This window comes from Oryx dammah, unplaced genomic scaffold (genome assembly GCF_014754425.2).
Source record: "Oryx dammah isolate SB20612 unplaced genomic scaffold, SCBI_Odam_1.1 HiC_scaffold_2, whole genome shotgun sequence".
NCBI lineage: Eukaryota > Metazoa > Chordata > Mammalia > Artiodactyla > Bovidae > Oryx > Oryx dammah.
Genome location: NW_024070186.1, coordinates 160931922 through 160957755, shown reverse-complemented (window position 1 = coordinate 160957755; position 25834 = coordinate 160931922). Strand labels below are relative to the sequence as shown.

Genomic DNA, 25834 nt, shown 5'->3' with positions numbered 1-25834 from the left:
ACAACACCTTCTCTGACCCCCAGACTAAGTCAGCACCTCCCTCCACCTCAAATCTGAACCCCAAGGACCTTTTTTACCTCGGCACTGACCACAGTTTAAACCATGTGGATCTGAGTTATCTTGTTCCTACCCAACTCCTTGCAGGAGACCTGAGGCTATATATCCCCAGAATGCACGCACGCGTGCTAAGTCACTCAGTCGTGTCCGACTGTGTGTGACTCCACTGACGGCAGCCCACCAGGCTCCTCGGTCCCTGGGATTCTCCAGGCAAGAATACTGGAGTGGGTTGCCATGAATATCTAAGCACGAGTGGGTTGCCATGAATATCTAAGCACTAAATCCACATTTCTTATAAAAATAGATGGACGGAGCCTCGGACATGGGTCAGCTTCAAAGGACTGAGCTCACAGCCTCGCTGGGGGAAAGGCTGAGAGGACCACCTCCTCCAAGCTCTCCGATCTGATACCTGCCCACTGTCCCCCTTTTCTCCCTGGCACAGAAAGAGGCAGGGTGACCACAGGGCCCTGTGGAGTGTGAGCCAGAGGGAATTCTGGGCCCTCAAGCTCTGCTGGGTGCCCTGCACGGATCCCAGTGTCCCTCCTAAGAAACACAGCCTTGGTTACGGGGGACACAGCCAAGGTTGCCTAGGCCAGAAGGTGGCTCCAGCTGGCAGAGAACACAGGACGTATGAGGCCAGGCTGTACTCCCAGCCCATGTGTGGAGCAGGAACCAGAGTAAACCGCGGTAAGGGAAAAGGCATACAGTGGTGACAAGTTAAATAAACATAACACCCCGGATTTCACCTCATACGTGTGTGCTCTCTCGTCATGCCCAACTCTTTGTGACCCCGTGGACTCCCTCCCACCAGGCTCCTCTGTCCACAGAAGTCTCCAGGCAAGAATATTGGACTGAGTTGCCATTTCCTTCTCCAGGGGATCTTCACGACCCAGGGATAGAACCCAGGTCTCCTGCATCCCTACCAACAATGTAAGAAGCTTCGCTTTTCTCCACACCATCTCCAGCCTCTGCTGTTATATCAACTATGTGTGAAAATCACTCAGTGGTGTCTGACTCTTTGTGACCCCAAGGACTGTATAGTTCATGGAATTCAACTATATCAACTACAGTTTTTAAAATTATGGCTAGAACAAATCCACGCTCTGTCCCCTCTCTGCTGCACGGCCGAGGGACACTCGGCCTCGGACGGCTCGCCCCACCTCTGCCCTACTTACAGGTGTCCCAGCGACCAGGATGACAGACAGAAAAATGGCCTGGGAGGCTCCCGGCGCCCCTGCACCCGGCCGTTTTCCTTTACACACGTCAGCTGTGGAAGGACAGGTCAGGTGTAAAGCCTACCCATGTTCGTCGTCTCCCAGGATGAGGAAAATCATGGCTATTTCCATGACGACCTGTGGAAGTGGGCAGCGGACTTCTGGGGTTCCTTTCTGCGTTGTGTGTTCACTTTCACATGTCTGGCTGGACACATGTGTGTGACCATCATTTACAAACGAAAATTAGAAACTTAGTTTCTTAAATGAACTAACCCTGCTAAGGAGCTAGGTGCCAGGACATGCAAAGATGTCCTTGGGATCAGAGTCAAAAGGCAAAGTGCTGGTCAGCGTGGCGAGCGAGCTGGACTCAAGTGGAATGAAAGGGGTGGGCAGGAAGCACACCAAACAGTCAGGCATCTTCGAGGAGGTGCAGAGAGTGGGAATGTAAACCACCCCCCTCTATGTTCTCCCCAAAACATTGGCTGTGTGCCCACAGTGCTACCAAAACCCAAGCTGATCAGGAGAGCACAGTCTGAGACCCCACTGCAGAGTGAACGTTTGTGTTCCCCCCCGAATTCACATGTTGAAACCCAAGCCCCAACATGATGGTGTCAGGACGTGGGGCCTTCGGGAGGTGATTGTGTCATGAGGAGCTCTGATGAACAGGGTCAGTGCCCTCGTAAACAAGGCCCCACAGAGCCCCCCACCCCTCCTGCCATGTGGGGACACAGAAGGCAGCTGTCTATGAATCAGGAAGAGGGCCCCCAAACAAGGAATCTGCTAGCGTGCTGCGTTCCGGCAGCCCCAAGGGAAGAGGACAGACCCCCGGGCCAGAGCGTCCAGATGTCTGGACCCATGTGTGCGCATGCTCAGCCGCTCAGTCACACTCTGCACAGGTCACTTCATTAATATAAACTCGGGTGTGGTTGCAAAGGGTCTGTTAAGATTAAAAGACACCCATTACACGGTATCACTCTTCCCCAAGGAAATTCCAAGGGTTTGAGAAATTCTGTGCCAGAAACAGGTGAAGATCAAATGTATATTTCTTATTACAAATCACGACGCCCCTGCCAGGTAAACTGTGATATGGACTGAGACACCCGGGGGCCCTGCTAAGAAACGCAGCTGCCCTGGAACCTGGGAGGCCAGGTGTGGGCTTCACTCAGCCGCCCAGGTGTCTGCATGGAGGGGAGCAGGAAAGGCGAGAAGGCCAGAACGGTCCGTCCATTCCCCTGGCTGAAAATCCTTTTTGCTTTACCACCGCACTTAAGTTCCTGGCTTGCTGACACCCGCTGCCGTCACACCCCAGCTGGGCCGGCACCCCAGGGGTCAGGAGGGCACTGTCTGCAGAGAGGGCTGACCATGGAAAGCCTCTCCAGGGCCGTGAGATCACCCACCAGGTGGGAAACAGCCCCTCGGACTACAAGGCTGTGCCCCAAAACTCAGAGGAGCCAAACCCCGGGGCCCACCCGCCACGATCGGCCTGCTCAGGGATTCCCCAGGGTCGCGGTCACATGTGTGCACGGAACAGCTCCTCCGCTCCCCACGCTCGGGCTGGGGAACTCGGTGCAGCCAAACCTCCTGGGGCCTCGGCATCCCCAGTAACACAAGGCCTCGGTCAACAACACTGGCTTCGGGTGGGGGGGCCGCTGGGAATGCCCTGAGGACAGGAGTAGCCGATTGTGCAAAGGAGCTTTGCATGGGTGAGGAGACACCTGATAAACACCGGTGCTTCCTGGCCTCCCTGCCACGGGAAAGCTGTACCGGAGTGGACAGGGTAAGTGAAAAGCTCGCACCCACCCTCCACGGAGGGAAGAACAGTGAGTTGAGAAGGGTTCTGACCAAGCAAAGCCTCTGCTTTGCTGAATCCCCACCTCTTTCGAGGGGAGAGGTCACACACACACACACACACACTTCTTTTGTGGACATGACCTCCACACATGGAGCTGAGCCCCAGCGGCCACCAGCACACTCAAGTCCCAGCCGCTGACACAGCTGGGGGCCTGCAGTGGTCACCTGACTGTGCCGGGCCGTTCCCAGATTCTGCCCCCAGCCCCGGAGCTGGCCCAGGACCGCAGGACTTGGTCCCTGAGGGCCCCGGGGGTGAAGCCGGCTCTGCGCCTGTCACAGCAGCGCAACACTGAGGCCGGGCGGCCGGGGCTCCGTGGTCTCCTCCTGGCTTCCCGTGCCGGGTTCCCCATCCTGGGTTCCAGAGACCGCCCCCACCGGGCTGTCAGCACATGTTCCACTGGGAGAGCTGATGTAAACGCCAGTCTCCAAAGAACTCATAACGAAATAAACAGCACTTAGGAAAATGCTCCTGCCACTGAGTGAGAAAAGAGAGGAAATACAGTATTTTTTTTTTAATATGCAAAAGATGCCACAAAAAGAGGAAGAGAAATGAATGGCAATTTATATACAAAAACATACCCAGTCTAAGTAAAAATAAATAAACTAAAACTACCACAAGATATCCATGGCTAACAGTACAAAGAAGAGCAACGTAACAGAACAGAACACACGTACACACGCACAGGTGAGAATGCAGAATCCCTGCAGCTCTGGTGGGGGTGTGAACGGGCTCCCACCACACTACAATAGCTTTGGACTCTGCACACACATACCGGAGAGGGCCAGACCCACCGCCAGGAATGAAAACAGCCCCAGAGGGACAGGCGTTCAGGGTTGTCAGGACAGACACAGAAAGCAGCGTGGCGGCTGCCAGGGGCTGGGGGAGGTGGCAACGGGACGGAGTTTCAGCTCCGCAGGAGGGTGATGGTGGGGCTGGCCACACGGCCATGGACACGTACTGAATGCTTCTGAACTACACACTTACAATGGGCAGGATGGTAACTGTCATGGGGAATTCACCACAATTATTTTAAAAAGTGAAAAAGCCAAAGGCACCCAAGGAAATCAGACTGGTGGGCACAAAAGCCAGTCACAAGAGTGTCCTCAGCGGCATCACTTGTGAGCCTGAACTGGAGCCCCCGCGGCGCCCTCCACGTGAGCTCACAGCTGAACACAGAGCGGCACCCACAGGCACTGGGGCGTCACGTGGCAGAGACAGGAAACGCTGCTGCCTGCTCACAGCCTCAGCCTTCGTGTCGCCCGACGTGGAGCCAAGAGCGTCCGCTTCCATTTATACCAAATTCAGGAGCAGGCACGACTTACCTCCGCTGGAGCCCACGCGGGCCTCCCAGGGAGGAGGGGGCAGAGACTGGGGAGGGGCACCGGGGGCTTCAGGGGCTGCGGCTGCTCGAGTCCACCAGCACGCTCGCTGGGTGATGCCCCAGCATATGGAAGCCCCTGCCCTGTGTATGTGACACTGTGAACACGGACATATGTGTGTACACACTGCATGTTTCTGCAGCACTGAACACAGCTGCTCCTTTCGGGTCCTCCTAAAGCACCGAGGGCATCCGGTCACTCAGGGCCTTTGCAGGATTGCAGGGACAGGACCCCCGGGTAACAAAAAGTGGAGGCTGTCTGAACAGTGGACCCCAGGGCTGACTGGGGGAGCCAGCACCCTCTCCGGAGGCCAACATCTCAGGCACTGGGCACCCAGGACCAAGCCAACATTGCGTGGGATGAAAGGATGAGAAACCACCATTCCCCAGCCATGCCCCCGCCCCCAGCTCAGGGACAGTAGGCCAGTGATCTCTAGACAGCGAGGGACCCCCACTCCGCTCCACACCATCGACTCGTCTGCAGATGGGCAGGGTGCAGGCCGGGCTCCCCCAGCTCCCAGGAGCCGAGCAGACACCGGGACAGTTGGCAGAACTGAGCGATTCCACTGCTGTTCACTGAGCCCGCACCCAGTGCTGCAGGGGAGGCATGCAAGGCCCCACTGCCCTTCGTTTCACAAAATAACATGGAAACGTGAGGCCCGACGCCTGTACCAGACCACACAGAAACACACAGGAACGGCCCACAGACAGGGTCCCATGCTGGCATCTGGCCGCCGGCCCCCAGCTGGGGGGTGAGGCAGGCAGCGGTGGTCACCACCTGGCAGGTCATCCAGGAAGTGCAGGACTTTCCCAGGACGCTGCCAGGCCTGGGAACGCTCGGGCTGAGGCCGGGTCCTGCCCGCCAGCTCCCGTGGACTCACAGAGTCTGGACTGAGGGGCCCGGGCACTAGAGGTTAACTTAACCCTAGAGGCGTGGAAGTGGGGTCTCAGTGCAGGCGACTGGCCCAAGGTCACGGGGCAGCTCAGGGCGCAGGGCTTCTGGACCCCGAATCCAGGGCCCCTCCTGCCACGGCTCCACAGGCAGGAGGCGACTCCCTCTCCCAAGGGTGGGCCGAGCGCCACCTGTGCCCACCCAGTGCGTGTAGTCAGCACAGCTAGGCCACTCCAACCGTGAGGAAGTGCACACCCATACCCCTTTGACCCTGGGTAGCCAGGCCCTCCACGCCACGGCCAACCTCCAGGCATGGGAAGAAAAGCCCACTGGTCAGCCGGCCTGCCCAGCACAAGCCCAGGCTTCCTCCCCTGGCGCCAGCTGAGGGGGCAGCACAGCAGAGCCCAGGAGCCACGTAAAGGATGCGCGGACCCCCAGAACCCCGAGGGCAAGCACCACGGTGAACCGCAGCCCCAGTGGGCACAGGGCACGAGCATCTACCGCCGAGGCCGAGTGACCCACGGCTTCTCCCTCAGGGAGACAGGTCCTCGGATGCCCACCGCCACCTGCAAGGAGTTTTGTTTCTGCTTTTACCTAAAGCAGAAAGGTTCATTGTTGCTGTGTAACAAAAATGTTAACAACTGAAGCTCAGAAGATTCAGCTTCTTTATACAGTTCTTTCAATGACAGAATCCAAACTGAGTTCACGTGAGCCAAAGCTCAGAACCGGCTCTGCCATATGAACAGTGCAGGGGGCACGATGCCGCCAACGATGGCACGGAGCTCTGAGCGGGAAGGTGAGACCACCGAGGGCAGGCGCAGCCCCTTCCCCACCCTCGCCCCTCCACCACCAACCTTGGGGCTCCAAACGTAAGCTCACTGGCCCCAGGACACTGACGGGGCCCAGGGACCCAGAGGGTCCCCTGGGGGATACAGAGAGTACTCCCTCATCTGGAACACTTGCCTCAGTTTTTCGGTTTAGGCACCAACTAACCAGAGTCAGCAAGGCCCCATCCAGAAAGGGCAAACCCGACGCAGGTGGCAGCGGTCATGAGCAGACATCTCTAGATACACCAGCACAGAGGCACACACCCAAGGCCTCCCGGCATGCACTGCGGGCCCCTCATCGCGTGGTGGCAGGGCCAGAAGTCCACAGAGCCCCGGCTGCCACCCCAGGGAATAGGGTGCAGCCCAGTGACTTCTCTGGTGGTCCAGTGGCTAAGTCTCCGAGCTCCCAATGCCTGGGGCCTGGGTTCAAACCCTGATCGGGGAACTAGACCCCACCTGCCACAACTAAGACCCAGTGCAGTCATACAAATAAACCCTGAAAAAAGAAAAAAAAGGTGCAGCCCAGGCTGAGCAGCCTGCACTCTAGAGAAGGGGGTGTTTTCTACAAGGCTGGCTGCACAAGCATTTATTAAACACCTGCCGTGTGCAGGCCTGGGTGCTGGGAGACAAAGGGCACAGTCTGATTTCCAGTTCCTTTGCCAAAGAGAACAAAAGTCTAGTGTCACAAGGACATGGCAAAGTTTCAACAAGATAGTGAAACTGCTAGTCACTCAGTCGTGTCCGACTCTTTGTGACCGCATGGGCCGTAGCCCACCAGGCTCCTTTCTCCCTGGAATTCTCCAGGCAAGAATACTGCAGTGGGTAGCCATTCCCTTCTCGAGGGGATCTTCCAGACCCAGGGATCAAACCTGGGTCTCCTGTGTTACAGATTCCTTACCGTCTGAGCTACTAGGGAAGTCCCTCCGATGAGATCAAGGAGATCAAGGAGGTGAAAATGCTCTGAAAGGACACGCACCTGATACACAAAAGGTTCAGGTCCGGGGCGTATTTCACATCCACCTGAGGGGCTGGTGGGTCAGGTGGCTGGCGGCCCCTCCTGACACTCCCCCTGGGTGACCCATCCCTACCATGACCTCCCTCATACACCAGGGCAGGGCTGCAAAGACACACAGGGCTGGAAAGACACGCGAACAACCCAGGAGGAGGAACAGCCAGCCGTGGAGCAGCAGCCCAGGGCCAGGCGCTCCTGTGGGGACCCTGTGCACCCCAGGTCCCCCCGGCAATGGCACCCTTCTCCCTCAGGGCTCCCGCCAGGTGTCCCAAGGCCTGCTCTAGCCCTCGGCTGGGGACCAGCCACCTGTGTGATTGGGGCAAGGGACAGCAGGGCAACAGCGTGCAGAATTTACCATCAACTGATCTCCGATGAAGGTACAAAGGCAATTTGATGGGAAAAGAGAAGTCTTTTCAACAAATGCTGCTGAAGTAACTGAATATCCATATGCCGGAAATAAAAGCACAAGAACCGAGATCTTGACCTCAAACTATACATGAGAAGAATTAACTCAAACTGGACCACAAACCTTAATGTTTCAGCTAAAAACTATAAAATTTTAAGAAAAAAAAGAATAGGATAGAAATCTCCATGACCTTGAGCTAGGCAAAGATCTTTAAGGTATAATTCCAAAAGCATTAAACATTAAAACAACTGAGGAAGTCCTTGGCAGTCCAGTGGTTAGGACTCAACACTCTCACTGCCAAGGGCCCAGATTCAATCCTTCCTTGGGGAACGATCCCACAAGCCACAGGGTGTGGCCAAAATAAAAAAAAAGAAACATGATAAACTGGACTTCACCAAAATTTAAAACTTCTGCTCAAAAGACACCATTAAGAAAATGAAAAAGACAACCGCAGACTGCCAGAAAACATTTACAAATCACAGAGCTGATACATGAATTGTATCATCATATCCAGAACCCATAAAGAACTCTCACCACTGAAGACAATGCAACTTCTAAAAAGTGAACTAGCCTAGTAGAGCCAAGCCCACCCCATCCCTAACCTGCCCCCCTATCCCGCACACAAAGGATATACAAAGGCCAATAAGCACAAGAAAAGACCTCAACAGCATTAGTCATCAGGAAAATGCAAATCAAAACCACAAGATACCACTTCACACCCACTAGGACGGCTATAATTAAAAAGGTAGACAATAATAAGGGCTGACAAGAATGCTGGGAATTTGGAACCCTCACACACTGTTGATGGGAATAAATGAAGCAACCACTATATCATGGAAAACAGTCTGGCAGTTCCTCAAAAGGTTAAACAGATGACCCAACACTTCCACTGCCCGGTGTATACCAAACAGAACTGAACACACCACACAAGTGTCCACGAGTGTTGACAGCGGCATTATTCCTAAGAGCTACAAGGTGAAAACACCTCAAATGTACATTAGCTGGTGAAACAAAATGCACCACAGCAACACCATATAGTACAACGTAGCTGAGCCTCAAAAACGTCATACTAAGTGGAAGAAGCCAGACACACACAAAAAAGGCTGATTCCAGCATCCGAAATGTCCAGGAAGGACTAACTCTAAAGACAGAACACAGATCAGGGATGGGCGGGGGCGAGGGTGACAGCGGAGAGCGCCCGTGAACAGCACGAAGCAAGGAGATGTTGAGGGGTGATGGGAAAGTCTGAAACTGACTGCTGACGGCGTCAGGATCCGGAAGCTTACAGAAAGTCACCAGACTACAGGTTTACAAAGAATGAGTTGTACGGCACAGGACTGATACCGCAACAGAGCTGTTATGAGTAAAATAAATAAATACAATGAAAACAAAGTGAAGGCGGTTAAATTCAACCTACGTACTGTTACAGTGCGCGCTGAAAGTTTTGAAGTAAAAGAAAATCAGACAGGAGATTTTTAAAAGTCCTCACCCCACCCGACCCCCCACGTACAGGTAACCTTATTGCAATAATCATTTCCCTGATATACACCCATATCAAATCATTACACTATATACTTAAAAGTTATACAATGTTACGTGTCAATTATATCTCAATAAAGTCAGAAAAAAAAAGGACAGTGTTACAGAGGTGTTAAAAATAAATATTAGCAGGGCTTCTTGGGTGGCTCAGTAGTAAAGAATCCATCTGCCAATGTAGGAGACATAGATTCAAGCCGTGGACTGTAGCCCGCCAGGCTCCTCTGTCCATAGGACTTTCCAGGCAAGAACACTGGAGTGGGTTGCCGTGTCCTCCTCCAGGGGATCTTCCCAACCCAGGGACCGAACCCACATCCCTGGTGTCTCCTGCATTGGCAGGCTGCCTCTTTACAGCTGAGCCCATACACCACAACTACTGAGCCTGCGCTCTGGAGCCTGGGACCCGCAGCTACTGAAGCCTGAGCATGCTAGAGCCGGCGCTCTGCAACAAGAGAGCCACTGCAATGAGAAGCCCGAGTCCCCCAACCTGAGAGTATCCCCCACTCGCTGCAACTAGAGAGAAGCCCACGCACCAACAAAGACCCAGCTCAGCCAAAAACAAATTAATAAATAACATTTTTTAAAAAAAGGTCTCAAGCAAATTCTAGCTCCCAATGATTCTTTGTCCATAACACAATCAACAAAATTGGCAGAGACCTGAAAAGATAACAACTTTCTCATGAACTGACTGTACAGTCCAGGGGTCCCTAAAAATCTCAACCCCCCCCCCTTCTATCCCCAGCCCACTCTTGAGGAAACATACTCAAGTCCTGCTTAGGTCGCTGACTGCCTCCCAGAACAAGGTGGCCCGAGAGAGAAGGAAGCAGAAAGGGCAGCCTTTGGACTGAACAGGCCCAGGAGGGCACTAATCTCGCTGGCAGCAAAACCGAGGTGCACATGGCATTCACCTGGGTGCCAGCCCCAGTCGATTAGTTGTGGCTGACTCGGGCATCCAGGATCGGTAGGGGTGTCTGGACTGATTAACAAGGTCAGCCGCACAGAATGCAAAAGCAGTGCTCTAAGTGCCCTGCATTTGTGATTTCTTCTCCAAGTACTCAACTGAAGGGACATGAGGTTTGCTCTGGTCCCAGGTGACCACCTTAAACTTATTGGTGGCTCTGCCAAGCCACAGCTAACTGCTATTAAGAGTCTGAATGGATCACCTAATTTCCTCTATAAGCCAACATAGCAGCTAACAACTTGTGAAGAGGTCTTAGGTGCTAAGCACTGTACAAGGATCAGCCCATTTTACAGATGAGGAAACTGTGACCCAGCAAGCTAGGTGGCTTGTCTAAGACTAGGAAGACGCAGCCAAAGGCGATCAGGAAGAACATCGGAGACAGAAGAGGATGACTTCAAATAACCGACTGCTCCATCAGGTCTGGAACGTCAGCCTCCAGGAAATCCCACACCAGCGGGGACTTTCCTGTCCTTGGTCCCTGTGCCAGGGACCAAGAAGGCATGGAGACCTCCCACGCCTATCAGGGAACAGGGCTCTCTGGCCCAGCTCTGACTGACCCCAACTGTGCTAGACCCCACCCTGTTTATTTCTGGTGGTCCCAGACACTTGCCTTCCTTCCCCTTCCACAATGAGAGCAGAGCAGTTCTCAAATTTGAGTGGACAGTCAACCCACTCTGGTAATGGGTTTTAGATGCAGGTTCCTAGGCCCCCAGCAGACCCAGGAAATCTGAGGCAGGGCCTAGGGAACGCACCTTAAACAAGCTTCCCCATGGTCCTGGACCATACTCAGGGGAAACCTGGCCTGGGGGATGCCCGCAGGCCAACTAAGAGGCCAAGAAACCACCAACGGGATGCAGTGCTGCAGAAGCCAGAATCAAAGGCCCCAGTCTGAAAGTCCCCACAAGGCCCAAATGCCCTGTCCTCCTCCTGGGCAAACGACCAGATGAGGAGATGGAGTGTGAGGAACCCGAGCTAAACCTGCAGGTCAGGCCACTCTCACCATCAGAGGCAAGAGAACAGTGTGTTGGGGGGTGGGGGCAGTGGGAGGGGGACAGCTGGCCTGGGAGTCGAACTCTTGGTCCAGCTCTGAGACCCTGGGAAAGTCACTTCCTCCCTGGTGGCCCACCTCTCTCAGACACAAAAGCGGGAAGCTGGAGAACCTGGGAGGTCCTCTCCAACTATCCCTTGGTTCTCCAGCAAGGACTCCCAGCTCCTCTCCCAAGGACAGTAATGCCTCCTTGGGCCCAGGCCCACTCCCCAGGGCCTTCCCACCCACCCACTAAACACGCACCGGGCCACGGGAGAGCTAAGCCTCTGTCCAGACGGGACAGAGAGGGAACCGTACAGAACCCTGGCCGGGTCTCCCACCGAGCCACCGAAGAAGGCGAAAACTGGAGATGGAGTGATGTCGATCCCTTTGACAATGACCACTTTGTAAGCGCAAGCAAAGCGCCGGGCACGGGGTTAAGTCCTTGCCAGCTGCGCGCCCCAAAATCTCACCCCGGTCCTTGGGGAGGTTTCCTATCGAGTGTCTCCCGGGTGTGCAGCCGTGGGAGCGTGCAGCGCGCAGGGGCGAAATGACTGACCCAAGGTCACCCGGCCGGGCCGCGGCAGTCAGTACCGGACCGACCCTCGCCCCAGGGTCCGGGTGGAGGACGCGTGGAGCCCCAGACAGGGAAACTGCAGGGAGGGCCGCGGGGCCGAGCAGAGCCCCCAGCCCACCCTCCGCCGCCAGGCCCCGCCGCCCGCTGCCCGCCCCGCGCGCTCCAGCCCGCGCGCCTCGCCATCCGCGCCCGGGGCAGGGGCCCGGGGCGGGGCCGAGGCGGGAGTCGGGGCGGCCACTCACCGGACTTTGGGGGGTAGCGATAGGCCGAGTTCGCTTGGATGTCGATGTCCTCCACGCCCGCGATGCGGCGGCTCAGGATGGAGCCCATGGTGGGCGGCGGACCGGGCCGAGGCTGGGGCGGCGGCGGCGGCGGCGGCGTCCTCAAGCGGACATGGCCGGGACCAGGCCGCACGGACGCTCGCCCACGGCCGCGGGCGCACGGCCTCCCCGAGCCCCCACCCCTGGCTCGGCCCGGGGCCCGACGCCACGGCAGCCCTCCGCCCCCCCGGGGCGCGAAGCACCTCGGGAAATGGAGTCCCCTTGTAGCAGTGGGGGCCGAGCGGCGGCGTGGAAAGCCCGACTGGGAACTACACTTCCTAGGAAGCTCCGCGCCCGGGCTCTCCGAAGTTGTTGACAAACCCTCCAGGACAAACCAAATGGACCTGAGTCCAGAGGGGAGAGACCATCAACCACCCTGCAAACTATCCAGCCCTTTGCATTCCAAAGCACGAGACTAACATCATAAGTCTTTGGCTTTTTAACAGTTTGTTCGTACGTACACCTTTCGAGGAACCAACGCCTTCCATTCACTCCCTCTTTGAAATACCTCCCTGAGCTATCATGGTTCTCCCCATTTCCCAGGGTTTGATCTCCTGGCCCGGCCAGCAGAGGGCAGACCCTCACCTGCCACCCGGCAAAGAAGAGTTGGGGTGGAACCCAAGATTGCTTGGAGAAGTGCCCACTTGGGAAGAGAAGCACCTTTTCCAGAACTCGAGGCATCTCTCCGTCTCCATGTCCAGGACAATTATTTTGAAGACATCAAGTCCCTCGCAGAGGCAGTAAACCTCTCCCCATTTTAGAGACAGGGAAACTGAAGCACAAAGAAGAGAGTGCTTAAGGGTGCTTAAGCCAAGTTCAAAGAATCCAGGTTAGACCCTAACTGAACGGCCAGGGAATTCCCCAACTTTCCATTTGAATAAATATTTATAAATAAAAAGAACCAGGGTTAGAGTTAAAGGTTGTAAGGTACTTTCCTGGCTTTTGATTCGCGCAAAACTCTGTAAGCAGGCAAGTGAGGCTTTGTTGTTTTTACCAACTTTTCAGTTGAGAAACGGCTCCTCTGAGAAGAAAGTGGCTTCCCAAGACAAGCCTGTTCTACCAAGAAAGGAACTGGGGGACTTCTCTGGTGGTCTGGTGCCTAAGATGCTGTGGTCCCAATGCAGGGGGCCTGGGTTCCATCCCTTGTCAGGAAACTGGATCCCACATAGTGAAACCAAGAGTTTGCATGCCTCAACTAAAACACTACACATGCCTCAGGGTAGACTGAAAGATCCTGTGTGCCACAACCAAGACCCTGCGCAGCCAAACAAATAAATTATATGTATATGTATAAAGGAGCTAGGGAGGACAGAGGCTGGCTAGGAGTCTTAGATGGTAAATTCACCACTGTCCACGTTAAAGTGAGTCTTAACACCTTTCAGGACTCCAGAATCCAACCTTCCTATTTTCATGGGGCCTGGGAAGCCAAAAGTCAAAGGAAGTGAAGGACTTGTGTGATTGTAAGGGAGAGTGCAGGTCTTGGGGGAGCCTGATCCAACTAACCTCTCTGCCGTGCAAGCAAGAACCCTGTTTACTGAGCAGCTACTATGTGCCAGACATTGGTGTTGAACCCTATCCACGAATTCTCTGCTGTAGGTTCTGTTTTCATTCCCAATAAAACAGAAACAGGAACAGGAAAGAGACTGGCAGAAGTGAAGTATCCCACTGTTTGCATAGTAGATAAGTGGTAATAAAGCTGGAATTTGAACCAGGCCGCTCCTTTTAATGTCACATTCCCCCTGCCACCCCCAGCCCCCATCACCTAGACACAGGAATGCTCCAGTACCAGATTTCTTGTCTCTTGCTCCTAGATGGGCCTGAAGATACCCCCACTCCATGCGACCATTCTTCCTTCACTTCAAATTTCATTCTGTTGAATCACATAACACTGTTCAATCATATATACACAAACAGATAATACCAACACAGCATTCAATTGATCGGTCTCCCTGCTTGCGGGGACGGAAGGAGCGTATTGTGGTTCCAGATGATCCCACTGACAAATAATTCTAAGAGAATGTCCTCCCTACTGATTGTGGCCAGGGCAGTCATTTCCATGGGCTGATATTGGATCAATTAAAACACTCCTCTCAATAGAGCTTTGGACTTCAGGTATATTTTTCTGTGCTAATCCATGCCCCAGTGGGAGACGGGCACTTTCTGATTTGATACTGGTTCTACTATCAACCTCTTGGCTGATTCATTTATTTACTCAACAAATATTTATCATGCAGCTACTATATGAAAAGCAGTGAGCCAGGCAAAGAGCCAGGCAATAGAGATTAAATGGTGAAACCACCCGATACAGAACATCTAGTGAGGAAACAGACACTTAAGGTGAGCAAATATATAAGTAAAATGCAGTGGGTGCTACAGGGGAGTGGCCTGAGGTGCAGTGAAATACTAGGAGAGACCTACTATTGCTAGGGGAGTCAGGGAAGGTTTCTCTGAGGAGGTGACATTTAAGCTAGGACTTGAAATACAAGGAAGAGCCAACCAGGCAAACTCTGAGGGAGTCGGTCAGCCCAGGTTCCAGGCAAGAATAACCACCTGTGCAACGGCCCTGAGAAGCTGAGTAAGATCGATGAGCTCAAAGGCCAGTGCAACTATAATCTAGTAGGCATGGAGAGTTCAGGGACAGGGATCAGAGGTCAGGCGGTGGCCACATCTCAAGGCCCCTCAGTTATTCAGGGATTTCCTGGTAGCTCAACTGGTAAAGAATCCATCCACCTGCAATGCAGGAGACCTCAGTTTGATTCCTGGGTCAGGAAGATCCACTGGAGAAGGGATAGGCTACCCCCACTCCAGTATTCTTGGGCTTCCTTGGTGGCTCAGCTGGTAAAGAATCTGCCTGCGATGTGGGAGGCCTGCATTGGGAAGATGCCCTGGAGAAGGAAACCACTACCCACTATAGTATTCGCAAAGAGTTGGACACAACTGAGTCACTTTCACTTTTAGTTAGGCAGCATCCGGTCCTTTGAAACACAAAGAAAGACCCCAGCCAAACTTCAGGGCCTCAGAGTGTAAGTCCCTCAAGCCCCTAGACTTCTCAAGCATTCCTAGGGTGCACGATCCCTGACTAATTCTAGGCACCGTATGGATGTCTGATAAATACATCTGTGGGGTGATTGAAAGAATGAACTTGGAGAGAAGGAGGCTGGGATCCCAGGCCTTCCATAAACTGGCAGTGCCAACTTTCCCAAGAGCCTCAACCGCCCTGGACCTCAGGTAAAAAGAAGGCACTGCAGGAAATGCCCTTTATACCGCCCTCCCCCCATCTACTGGCCCCAGCTGTCAGGCACCATCTGAGCCTGCTATGAAATCCAAAGTCCACTCTCCAGCCAGTCTGATCCTGGCTGAAAACAAGGTTGTTTTTTCCCTTCCCCACTGCCCCTTGGAAAACAAGTTGGTTGGGGGGCCACAGTGGGCAGAAGCAGGGGCCACAGGGGGCAGAAAGGTGACCTTTGCTCCTGCTGTCCCCCCCTGCCCCACCACAGCCAGTGGGCTGGCCTGGAAAAGTCCCTTCTGGGCTGGGCAAGTCTGGGCAGGTACCTGAATGGTGCTCAAATGAGGGTGAGGTACTTACTGCCTCTCTATGCAAGAAAAGTACCCAGTGGGCCCTACCAGGACAGTGCCCACCCTCCTGTGCCAGGAACGCACCTTGCTGGCCCACTGGGTGCCTGGTCTTCTCCACTGGCTCTGAACACTGTCAAGAGTGTAAGGAGGTCTGGATTCCAGCCTCAGTTTCCTTATCTTTAAAATGGGGCTTGAGTTCCCTACAGTTGTCCAGATGGAAGCACAGAGGTGCTAGAAATAGTGTTCTAAGCACCACAGGCATTAATGCCCCAGAGCAGTCCTGGGAGAGCTATGAAGATTCTACAAACCAGGAAACTGAAGTTCAGAGCCCTCCATTCAGTCCAATTCTGCAACAAGGCCCTGGGCAGGGACGGCTCCCCTGGAACCAGATAACACCCAGAACATCGCCTAACAGTACTGGACCTCTCTACCACCATTTGGTCTCCATACTGTTCAGCCACAGTGATTCTAACGCGGACAACGGATCAGATGTACCAAAACCCCTCAATGGCCTTTAACCCGCCATCTCCAGGGCCTGTCCCTGCTTCCTGAAGACACTTTCCACACTTGCAAATTCTACACCTGTCCTAGGGACTTTTGACACACGTCCCACTCCACCCTAGGCACCATCCAACCCTTCTACTAGAGTTTGTTCTCTGCATACTTGGGGCCAGGTGAGAGCCAGACACAGTAAGGGCCCAATAAAGAGTTGCTCAACTAATGAAACTGGGGTCCAGGCAGCGCAATGAATCGGAATAAGGTCAATCAGAGCCGGGGCGACCGAGCGCCGAGCCCCAGCTCCAAATACGCTGGGCCCCCTCCCCACTCCCCACACACCCGACCGGCGACCTCAACCGGAAACGGCGTGTGTGGAGCTGTAAACACAGCCCGCAACCCCCCGCCCCCCCCGCGCTCTTCAGCCCCGCCCCCGCCCTCCACGTGATGCACCCCCGCCCGCCCCTACCCAGTGCCCGCCCCCGCCGCTGCCTCATTGGGCAGCCAGCTTTGTTTACCTTATATGGCCAGGTCCTAACACCTCGCGGCCACCCATTGGCCAAGGAGCGGCCTCACTCACTTGACGTCACTCGGGACTGAAAGATGCAAATAAACCGGGGCATCCTGGGAATGGAAGTTCGGGGGCCGCCCCGGAACTGGCTCCGAGCGGTCCTAGCGACCGCACACTAAAAGTCGAGATTTCCGGCCAAGAGCACGAGATTTTGCGTGGGAAAGTGAGAGCGTCGCGCGGAGGGGTACCCCGGGGCTCCAGAGGCTGTGGGCCTCCCCTGTCAGTCCCAGCCCTCAGCCCTTCCTCCAGCGTTCTTCAGGCCTCCTGTGCCTGGTCCAGCATCGGGCCAGGGAGGGAGGGACCAGCGTCACAAGTGGGAGATGCAGGCTTCCAGTCCACGGGTGTTGGGGAAGGCTTGGAGGGCTCCCTGGAGGCGGTGACTCGAAGTAGAACCCTAAAGGGCAGATTCATTCATTCACTGCACAAGTATTTGTAGGCGCCTGATGGACAGGGAGGCCTGGCATGCTGTAGTCCGTGGGGTCGCAAAGAGTCGGACACGGCTGAGCGACTGAACTGAACTGAGTATGCCAGGCTTTCGGGGCCTTCCGGCCCTCGTGTTGATGATTTGTGCAAAAATAAGGCGCTTAGTCAACACGGGGGATGCCAACCACACTGGGGTTCGGGATCCTGGGGTCTTGGCCAACAACCAGCGTTTGCGCCCGTGCACGGTCTGTAGCCCCCGCCTCCTGACCACCCCCACCCCCCACACACACACCCCCAAATCGGTGCAGTCACGGCCTGGGCACGCGCCCGTCCAGCTTCTGCACACTAAGTAGGCGCCTAACACTCAGGACACACCCTCGGGCCCGGCCCGGCCCGCACGCCCGGCCGAGCGCGGCGGAAGCGGCGCGGGACTACATCTCCCAGCATGCCGCCCGTGGCCCGGAGCGAGGCGAGGCTCGGTGAGTCAGAGCCGCACAGTAAATATTTGTATTAGCCGGAGCCGGCTCGCTAATGGTGGACGCGTGAGGCGGAGAAGAGCGCCGTGGCGGGAGGCTGGAGCGGGCAGGCGGCGGCGGCGCCATGTCCGTGAACATGGACGAGCTCAAGCACCAGGTCATGATCAACCAGTTCGTGCTGACGGCCGGCTGCGCGGCCGACCAGGCGAAGCAGTTGCTGCAGGCGGCCCACTGGCAGTTCGAGGTAGGCGGCCGGGGCCGGGCGGGGGCCCGGGGCGCGGGGTGTCCGTCCCGCGTGGCGGCGCGTGCTGTGGGGCGTGTGCGGGCGGGTGTGAACACGTGCCGCGGCGCGCTCCGCCGGTGCCGGGCCCGCGCTCTCGGCCCCGGTGTCCCGGCGGCCGCGCGCCCCTGCGTCCGGGCTCCGGCGCGCACACGCGGCGTGCGGGTCAGGCCCAGCGGCGCGGCGGCGACTACGCGGCCCCCGGAAACGCCGCCCGCGCGGGGTGGGCTGGAGGGGCGGCCTGCCCTCGCCGGGTCCGGAATCCCCGCCCCCCACCACCCAGATTCCCCGGGCGATCGGGTTCCGGGGACCCCCTTTTTTGTTCGGTAACGGCCAGGGCGGGGCGGCGCTGAGGCCCCGACGGACAGTCGGCCCGGCAGCCGGAAGGAGGACGCCCGTGGCCTGGGCCGAACTGGGCCCGCGCCGCCCCCGCCTTGGAAGCCGTGAGCCCGCGGGTGGAGCCGTCCGGTGTGTGTGGGTCTGAAGGTTTGCGTGCCCGGTGGGCAGCTCGCCGGCGCGTGTCCACGTACTTGTGCATTTGTATTTACGCACGCGCCACGCTACGTGTGGGCATGTTGGCGTCTGTGTGTGTAAACACTCAGTCCAGCCCGCGGCGCGGGTGCGGGCTGTATGCGCTCCGTGTACGCACATGTCACCGTTTTGCAGACGGTACTTAGGCGTGTACACACACGGGTATCCAGGTGGTGTGTCAGAGCCCCATACGACAGCTAAGGGTGTGATCTGTGTACCCTGCTCCGGAGGCGTATCCAGGTGCCCTCCTGTGCTGGCTGCCGAATCTGCCTGCACAGCGCACGGCTTGGTGTACACGGTTCAGTGGCTTTCGGCCAGCTGGGCGGGAGGTGGGGCTGCCCCAGCCTGGCCCCCACCTCCCCAGGCCTCCCTGACCCATAGAGCACTACTGTCCAGGGCTTGTGCTGCCAAAAGGCCACCTGGCCTTCCCAACTCAGCTGCCCCAGAAATAACCCGGGATGGTATCTAGGGAGGAGGCCAGAGCCCCTTGAGCTCCACCCCTCACAGGTGTAAGGTCACAGTTTCAGTCTGTAGAGTCTGTGCCCAGCCTGGGCTGGGGAGCCTGGTTTCTAGATGGGAAGCCAGCTCAGGGAAGGTACTCCCGGCCAGAGGAGGGACAGGGAGCCTGTGGGCTGTGGAGTTCAGCTTCCTGGGGGGGTGGGACAGAGGTCATAATTCCTGCCCCAAGGTTGGGACAGTCTGGGGAGGCAGTGGTCTGTCTACTCAAAGGAATCCTTGCTCATTTCCCCACCAGAGATCTCAGGGGGACCTGAGAGCTAATCCTGGGATGGTCCTCAAATCACAAGATGGGACACTGCTCGCTCTCTCTGGGCAGGTCTCACCCTGTGGCCTCCGTTTCCTTCGCTGTACCTGGGGGCTGTGAGCTGTGAGCTGATCTCTGAGGAGTGCATGGGCAGCCCCCCTTCCCAGCCCGGCAGCCCCACCCTGCAGGAAGCTTCCCAATCTAGAGCTGGATGTGGCAAAACTTGCAAAACCACATTCATGGTAGTTTGCTGGAGTCCCACATCTGCATACACGTCCCCCCCTCTGGCTGGGTGGGCAGGTGTCCGGTGGGAAGTGGCCCTGCCCACAGAGCCTGGCACAGGCCAGCAGTCGCTCGGAGTTGGAGTCCCCTGGTCACTGGAATTGAAAATGTATCTTTGAAGATTAAAATGCCTGGGGAAACTCTGACCTCAGGACGGGCAGGAACAGCTTGCAGACTGGGGTCCTTTGATGGCCCCCACAGTACAAGTCCTGGGCTCCCCGAATCTCAGCTTCACCATGTGTAAAGTGGAGACGTGGTTAGTAGGGAGGTTCTTAGGGTAAAAATGGGGTGTGAACATCCAACCCTTAGGTCTTTCTGGGAGTGAGTGGGGTTCCTTGCCTCCACCCCCAGCTGGCAGCCACTTGGGCTGAGGGCTGGCCCAGCAGGAGGCCTGTTTTTGGGTCATATTCTCTGTGATTCAGGTGTTAATGGGGACAAAAGGCTGCTGGGGGAGGGGGACCTGTGTGCTTTAAGTTTGGGGGTGCTCTAGGAAGGCAGGAAAAGGGCAACCGCCTCTCCCTGGAATGCCCACACACTGCAGCTGCCTGTGGAGCTGCCGCTGGGGGAGGAATGGGTTGGTGTCCCCTGGGGCTCCTGGCCTGGGAGGTGTCACAAGGAGGTGCTTAGAGACCGAGGCATTCTCCCCCGCCCCCAGCTCCCACACCCCTGTTTAGGGACGTTGGGGTAGGGCGTCTCCAGCAGGAAATTCCCAGAATAATTCATTTGAATTTACTCGAGTAATAAAACCCCTAGGGTAAGCCTGGGAGGCAGGCTGGGTTTCTGGGTGTGTTGGGAGTGGGGGAGGGGGCTGACAGCCCTGGTCTGCAGTGGGCGGAGAGCCCGAGGGGGGCAGTGTGGAGGGCAGAGCTGCCCGCAGACCCTTCACATACTTGACGGGCTCCCTCACCCTGCACTTTCGCAAGAGCAGCTGGTTCCCTTATTTTCCTGGATGCCTGTCCTGCGAGGGGCCGAACCAGGACACACCAGTGCTGGAGGCCACCGCCCTGGGGACCCCTCCCCCCAGCCCCCCAGGGCCACTCGAGGAGTGGCTGCCACCCCCTTCCCCACCCACTTCTCACAGTCCTGGGTGCGAACCCCACTGCAGCCTTCCTCTTGCTCCACCAGTTTGCGGGAGGCTCAGATGACTGGATAGGAGTGCGAAACCCACAGCATGCTACTTAATCCCGGCCCGGCCCGGGGACCTCAGGAGCACTGCTGCCAGGGAGGGAGGCTGCCAGCCTCCTAGTCCAGTGTCCCTTTGGTGCAGAAGGAGAAACCGAGAGGCAGAGCAGGGCCAGGCCCGTTGGCTAGCCCAGGAGAGGAGCGGTGGGTTACAGGCTCTCAACATCGGGGTGCCTTTGCCATCCTCTGGTTCATAGAAAAGGAAACTGAAACTCAGGAAGGAGTAAGGACTTGCCACCCATGGAGTTGGTGACGATAGGGCGAGAGTCTCCTGGAGCCTTTTCCCCATGAGACAGGCCCTCATGTCACTCATGGTGACGAAACCAGGTAAGCTGGAAGCACCTGGCAGCCAGCTTGCAGGCAGTGTCCTGAGGGTCCTCCCTGCCCACCAGCCCAGGGCTCCACAGCACCTCTCTGGGTGGTGGCGAGAGTGGAGGAAGGCCAGGCCAGGACCACTGGGGTCCTGAGGGTAAGAGTGGGCCTTTTTTCCTACAGACGGCCCTCAGCGCCTTTTTCCAAGAGACCAACATCCCCTACAGCCACCATCACCACCAGATGGTAAGTGTTCCCTGCAGCCCCAGGGGCATCCCTGTGGGACTCTACCAGTTTGGGGGTGGGGGGTAGCCGCCCAGGCCTGAGGAAGGAGCCGCTGGGAGGGACTCCTGGGAGCCGGGCAGCAGGCGGCGTGGGCCTGCCCACGTGGGCATCGCTCTGCTCCCCTGTGAGTTCCGGACTGGGGGACCGCCCAGGGGTGGGGTGCACTGGGGAAGGGGCCCTTCTGGAAGGGGCACTCACCCCCGTCCCTCTTCCCCCCACAGATGTGCACTCCTGCCAACACCCCCGCCACGCCCCCCAACTTCCCCGACGCCCTCACCATGTTCTCTCGCCTCAAGGCCTCCGAGAGCTTCCACAGCGGAGGCAGCGGCAGCCCGATGGCCGCCACGGCCACATCGCCGCCGCCGCACTTCCCACTCACCGCCACCGGCAGCTTCGCGGCGCCCGGCTGGCCGGCCGCGGCCTCACCCCCAGGGGGCGCACAGCACCACCAGCCGCCGCAGCCGCCCCTGTGGACTCCGGCCCCCCCTTCCCCAGCGTCAGACTGGCCGCCCCTGGCCCCCCAGCAGGCCGCCTCGGAACCCAGGGCCCACCCCGCCATGGAGGCCGAGAGATAAGGGAGGCCCCTCCCCCCTCCCGGAGGCCAGGACCCCGTGGGGCGGGGGAGAGGACGTCTCTGCGGGCCCCCTTCACCCTCCTCTGTCTGCACCCCTTTTCCCCGGAGCCCTGGAGGGGAGAGACCGGACCCTCGAGCCAGCCCACAGGCTGCCCAAACACGTACCCGGCGGCGCAGGTCTTTGGTGCCCCGCTTCCATGGATTCGGTTTCCAGTCACCTGGGTGCTGGTGGACAGAAGCTCGGAGAACAAGCAGCCTTACCCAGAGGACTCGCCCGCCCTGCCCCGCCGGCCGCGGGGTCAGCGGAGCATCACCACGCCGGAGCCTGGGCCGGCTCCTGCCTTGGAGCTCCCCGGGGCCGGCGGGCCTAGATCCCCACCCTCGGGAACGCAGAGCCTTCTCCGCATGTGTGCGTGTAGCTGTGTCTGTGTATTTATACGTATGTCGCTCTTCGAGAAGCAACCTAGTTTATGGGGCAGCTGGACTTTGCATGTTAGAGTGAGCCCCCCTCGCCCGCCACTCCTCCCCCCAGGGCCCTGCGCCTCTCCCCTGCTCCCTGGGCAGCCAGCCTTGCTCTTCCCTGCAGAGAAAAGGATTGTGGGAAACTCCAGGACTCTTCCCACCCATCCCCCAGCGCCTGCCTGCTGGGGCTGCCTGCATGCCTCCCCAGAGCCCGGGGGTACCCCATCCCCAGTTCCTTTCCCCCTTTTAACAAAGAAGAAAGAGTTCCAAACCACCACCAGGCTCTGTGGTCGTGCCTCATATCCTAAGCTTTGCTGCCAGCTGGCTCCATGTGGAGGAGGAGGGTGCCAGCCGAGCCCAGAGCAGAGGCCAGTCCCCCAGTCCCGCCTGGCTCCACACCGCTCCTGTCTGTCGCTGTCTTTTCAACCACAACGTGCTCCGGAATCTTCCTGCCCACCCCAGGCTTTTCCCATGAAGTTAGTTCCTGCCCTCTGTTCCCAGAACCCTCGCCTCTGTCTGCTCACCCTTCCCCTTGTCCGACTGGACAGATCCCGACCTCCAGGGCTAACAGCTGCCTTCCGGTCTGCCTGGGTTTCACACAAGGACTTTTCTTGCTGTCTTTAGGGCCCCAGTGGCCAGTTGCAGGCTAGACCCTCAGCCCCACCTCCAGCAGCCACTCTGGGTGGGGCAGGGCCCTTCCTTGGGGGAGGCGCAGGCCACAGCCCCCGTGGTAAGATAGCAGGCATGGACGCAGAGCCCGTGGGCCAGCAACAGGGACTGGATGAGGCTGGGCAGAGTCCAAGCCGCAGCTCAAACCTTTGGTTGCCAAGGAGACAAACCACTCAGGGGCAGCAGACAGTGGATCCCCGGCTGCTCCCACTCCAGGCTGGGCGGGCACCTACTCTTCCTGTAAGAGAGAAACTGGGCACGACTCTGCCCTGGGTTGCCTGTACCAGGGAAGGGCGGGCGTCCTTGGGGCAGCTTTGGGAGAAGGCAGCCTAGACCTTGCACCCCTTGGTGAGGCTGGAACTTGGGGGAGTAAGGGGGTGTGGGCCCCCGCAGATGGTCACCAGTGGGCTGACTCCCTAGTCAGGATGCCTACCCCACTCAGCCCATTGGACGGTGCCTGAGAGGGGAGAGTTCTGTTCCAGAAGATCTGGCTGGCAGGTGCCTCAGAACCTGCCAGCGGCAGCCCTACTGCTGCTCCCCGGGGTCACCACGCAGCCCGTTGCTGCCCTGTTTGGGTCTGGACAGCCTCTGTGGATCACTGGAGGCCCCCACTGATCACAGGACTGACTGCAGCACCCCTGCTGCAGCTGTTGCTCATGTCCTCACCTTGAAGCCCACCCTTATAATGGCCTTTGTGTGTGGGGGGAACAGCTCTGCCTGGGGCACCTGTGGGGAGAGAGAGGAGGCTGTCCTGAGCTCCTGAACCCTCACTGCAGCTCTTTCGTCCTTTTGGAAGGAAGACAGTTCTCAGGTCACTGAGGGTCAGACAAGACTGAGTGACTCACTTTCACTTTTCACTTTCATGCATTGGAGAAGGAAATGGCAACCCACTCCAGTGTTCTTGCCTAGAGAATCCCAGGGACAGGGGAGCCTGGTGGGCTGCCATCTATGGGGTCGCACAGAGTTGGACACGACTGAAGTGACAGCAGCAGCAGCAGTTCTCAGGAAGCTGCCATACCCCCTTCCGAGTGTAGGAAAAATGTGTAGAGGCAAGGAAGTGCTTCTGGGAGTGAGTGTGAGCTCCCCAGTGGGCAGATGACTGAGGTGGCCTTACCCACTGGAGCATGTGAGAGGGTGCACGGTCCAGAATGTGTACTCAGGCTCTCCACCCCAGGCTGGCCTCCGGGGGGCCCGTGGGAACTACACCCTCACTCAAAAGTGTGGTCACCAGACCAGCTGGGTCCCATGGGAGCTTGTCAGAGATGCAAAACGACCTCTCTAATCCCAGCCCAGCCCTCCTGAAACAGAATCTGCTTCGAACAGCATCCTCACGTGCCCTGTGGACATTCAAGGGTGAGAATCCCAACCTGACCAAGCCCACTTCTGTCTCCAGAGGCCCCAGGAGGAGGTCCTGGAAGGACAAGTTTCCTGTAGATGCACCTTTTCCAGCATGGACACTCCAGACACTGGGGCGTCCTGTGCAGCACCCCTGACCCCCTTCCATGAGTTCGAACTAGTAGCAGCGCCCAGTTAGGACAACTAGAAGTGTCTGCAGGCAAAGTCACCCCATTTGAGAGCCACAGGGCCTCCGGGTAGCGCCCTGGGGTCCCACAGCATTGGTCTTTGGGGTGGGAGACCAATAGAGTTTTAAACATTCCCCAGGGCATTAGTGATCAACTTGTGAATGTACTAAAAATCACTCAATCATGCACTTTTAAAGGGTAAACTACGGCACGTCACTTATGTCATAGCCTCATGTCAAGAACAGCTTGAAGCAGCTTCCAGGTGACGACTGCTGGAACACAAGCCCCTCGTGGCAAGCGGGAGCCCACTAGACTCGTGACCCTCCAGCCTGTAGAGCACAAGTGTCCCCTGGGCGCTTGAGGAGGAGGGCCCAGGAATCTGATTTCTAACAAGGGCCCTAGTCATGGTGGGAACCAGAGCAGGAGGGAGCGGAGGGTGGGGCTGGAGCTTTCCACCAGTACCTGGACCCTGCCAGGTATGCTGGAAGCCCCCCATACACCCTTCTATTCCACTGAGCACCTCCCAGACAGGCAAAGTTCTGCAAAAGGGGGTGGGAAATGCGAGGGGAGGCAGAGGCGGGCCCACATAGATGTCAAGCACTCTGGACAGAACTCAAGGGCAACACAGAACCTGGAACTTCAACTTCCCCAAGCCTGGAGGCTCAGAAGCAAGACGGAGGAGTCAGTAACCACCTCCTACCTCATGTTCAAGTGTAAACTGGCTAAAATGCAAAGATGAGGTACAAACAGAACAGTCACATTTACAGCCATTCTTAGCTGTCCGTTTCGGCACTTCCTGGAGCCGCCTCAACAACACATGAAGACCAGCCTCTGGGCTTCATTACCACCCACCTGATCACCAGACTTGAGCTCCATCACTTTGTTTCCAAAAATTCCACTCTGAAAACACCATTTGCATCCCAGAGGTTCCTGGGAAGAATGTGATTGGACCTCTCCTTTCTGAAGAGGGGATATGGCTACAGATGGGCATGGAGGCCTAGCCTCCCCATGTGACTTGATGTGGGTGGGCATGATGATTGTTCAGTGATTGTGCATGCATGCAAAGTCACTTCAGTCGTGTCCGACTCTGCGACCCCATGGACTCTAGCCCAGCAGGCTCCTCTGTCCATGGGATTCTCCAGGCAAGACTACTGGCTTTGCCATGCCTTCCTCCAGGGGCTCTTCCAACTCAGGGATCAAACCCACGTCGCTCATGTCTCCTCCACTGGTAGGCAGGTTCTTTATCAATAGCGCCTCCTGGGAAGCCCGTTAAATGATCGGGCATGGCTATCTTAAGGGTTTTCAGACTCGGAGGCCCCTGGTGTATGCCGTTGGGCTCCATTCGTTGGCCTGCACTCTAAAATCAGTTTA

General features: G+C 57.2%; 2 protein-coding genes and 1 long non-coding RNA gene across 6 annotated transcripts in view; 2 read left to right on the top strand and 1 right to left on the bottom strand.

The window, feature by feature from the left end:
* Positions 1–12202, bottom strand: part of MGRN1 (mahogunin ring finger 1) — a 36596-nt gene extending 24394 nt beyond the window's left edge. For 3 of the 4 annotated variants that reach the window (XM_040256007.1, XM_040255989.1, XM_040256024.1), the window contains exon 1: positions 11982–12184. In XM_040256007.1, the coding sequence (XP_040111941.1) occupies positions 11982–12069 (88 nt within the window). In that variant the 5' untranslated portion in view covers positions 12070–12184. Of the gene's footprint in view, positions 1–11981 lie in introns of all 4 variants that reach the window. The other variant, XM_040255998.1, reaches the window with a different exon arrangement.
* LOC120874577 lies at positions 3362–25528 on the top strand. Its single transcript, XR_005723667.1, has 3 exons — positions 3362–3374; positions 13184–13192; positions 24334–25528. It is a non-coding gene; the product is annotated as an uncharacterized LOC120874577 (long non-coding RNA).
* UBALD1 (UBA like domain containing 1) lies at positions 17619–22548 on the top strand. Its single transcript, XM_040256036.1, has 3 exons — positions 17619–17844; positions 21134–21196; positions 21457–22548. Exons 1-3 carry the CDS (start codon positions 17725–17727, stop codon positions 21808–21810), a joined length of 537 nt encoding a protein of 178 aa, XP_040111970.1. The 5' UTR covers positions 17619–17724; the 3' UTR covers positions 21811–22548.
* Positions 25529–25834: the final 306 nt, after the last annotated feature.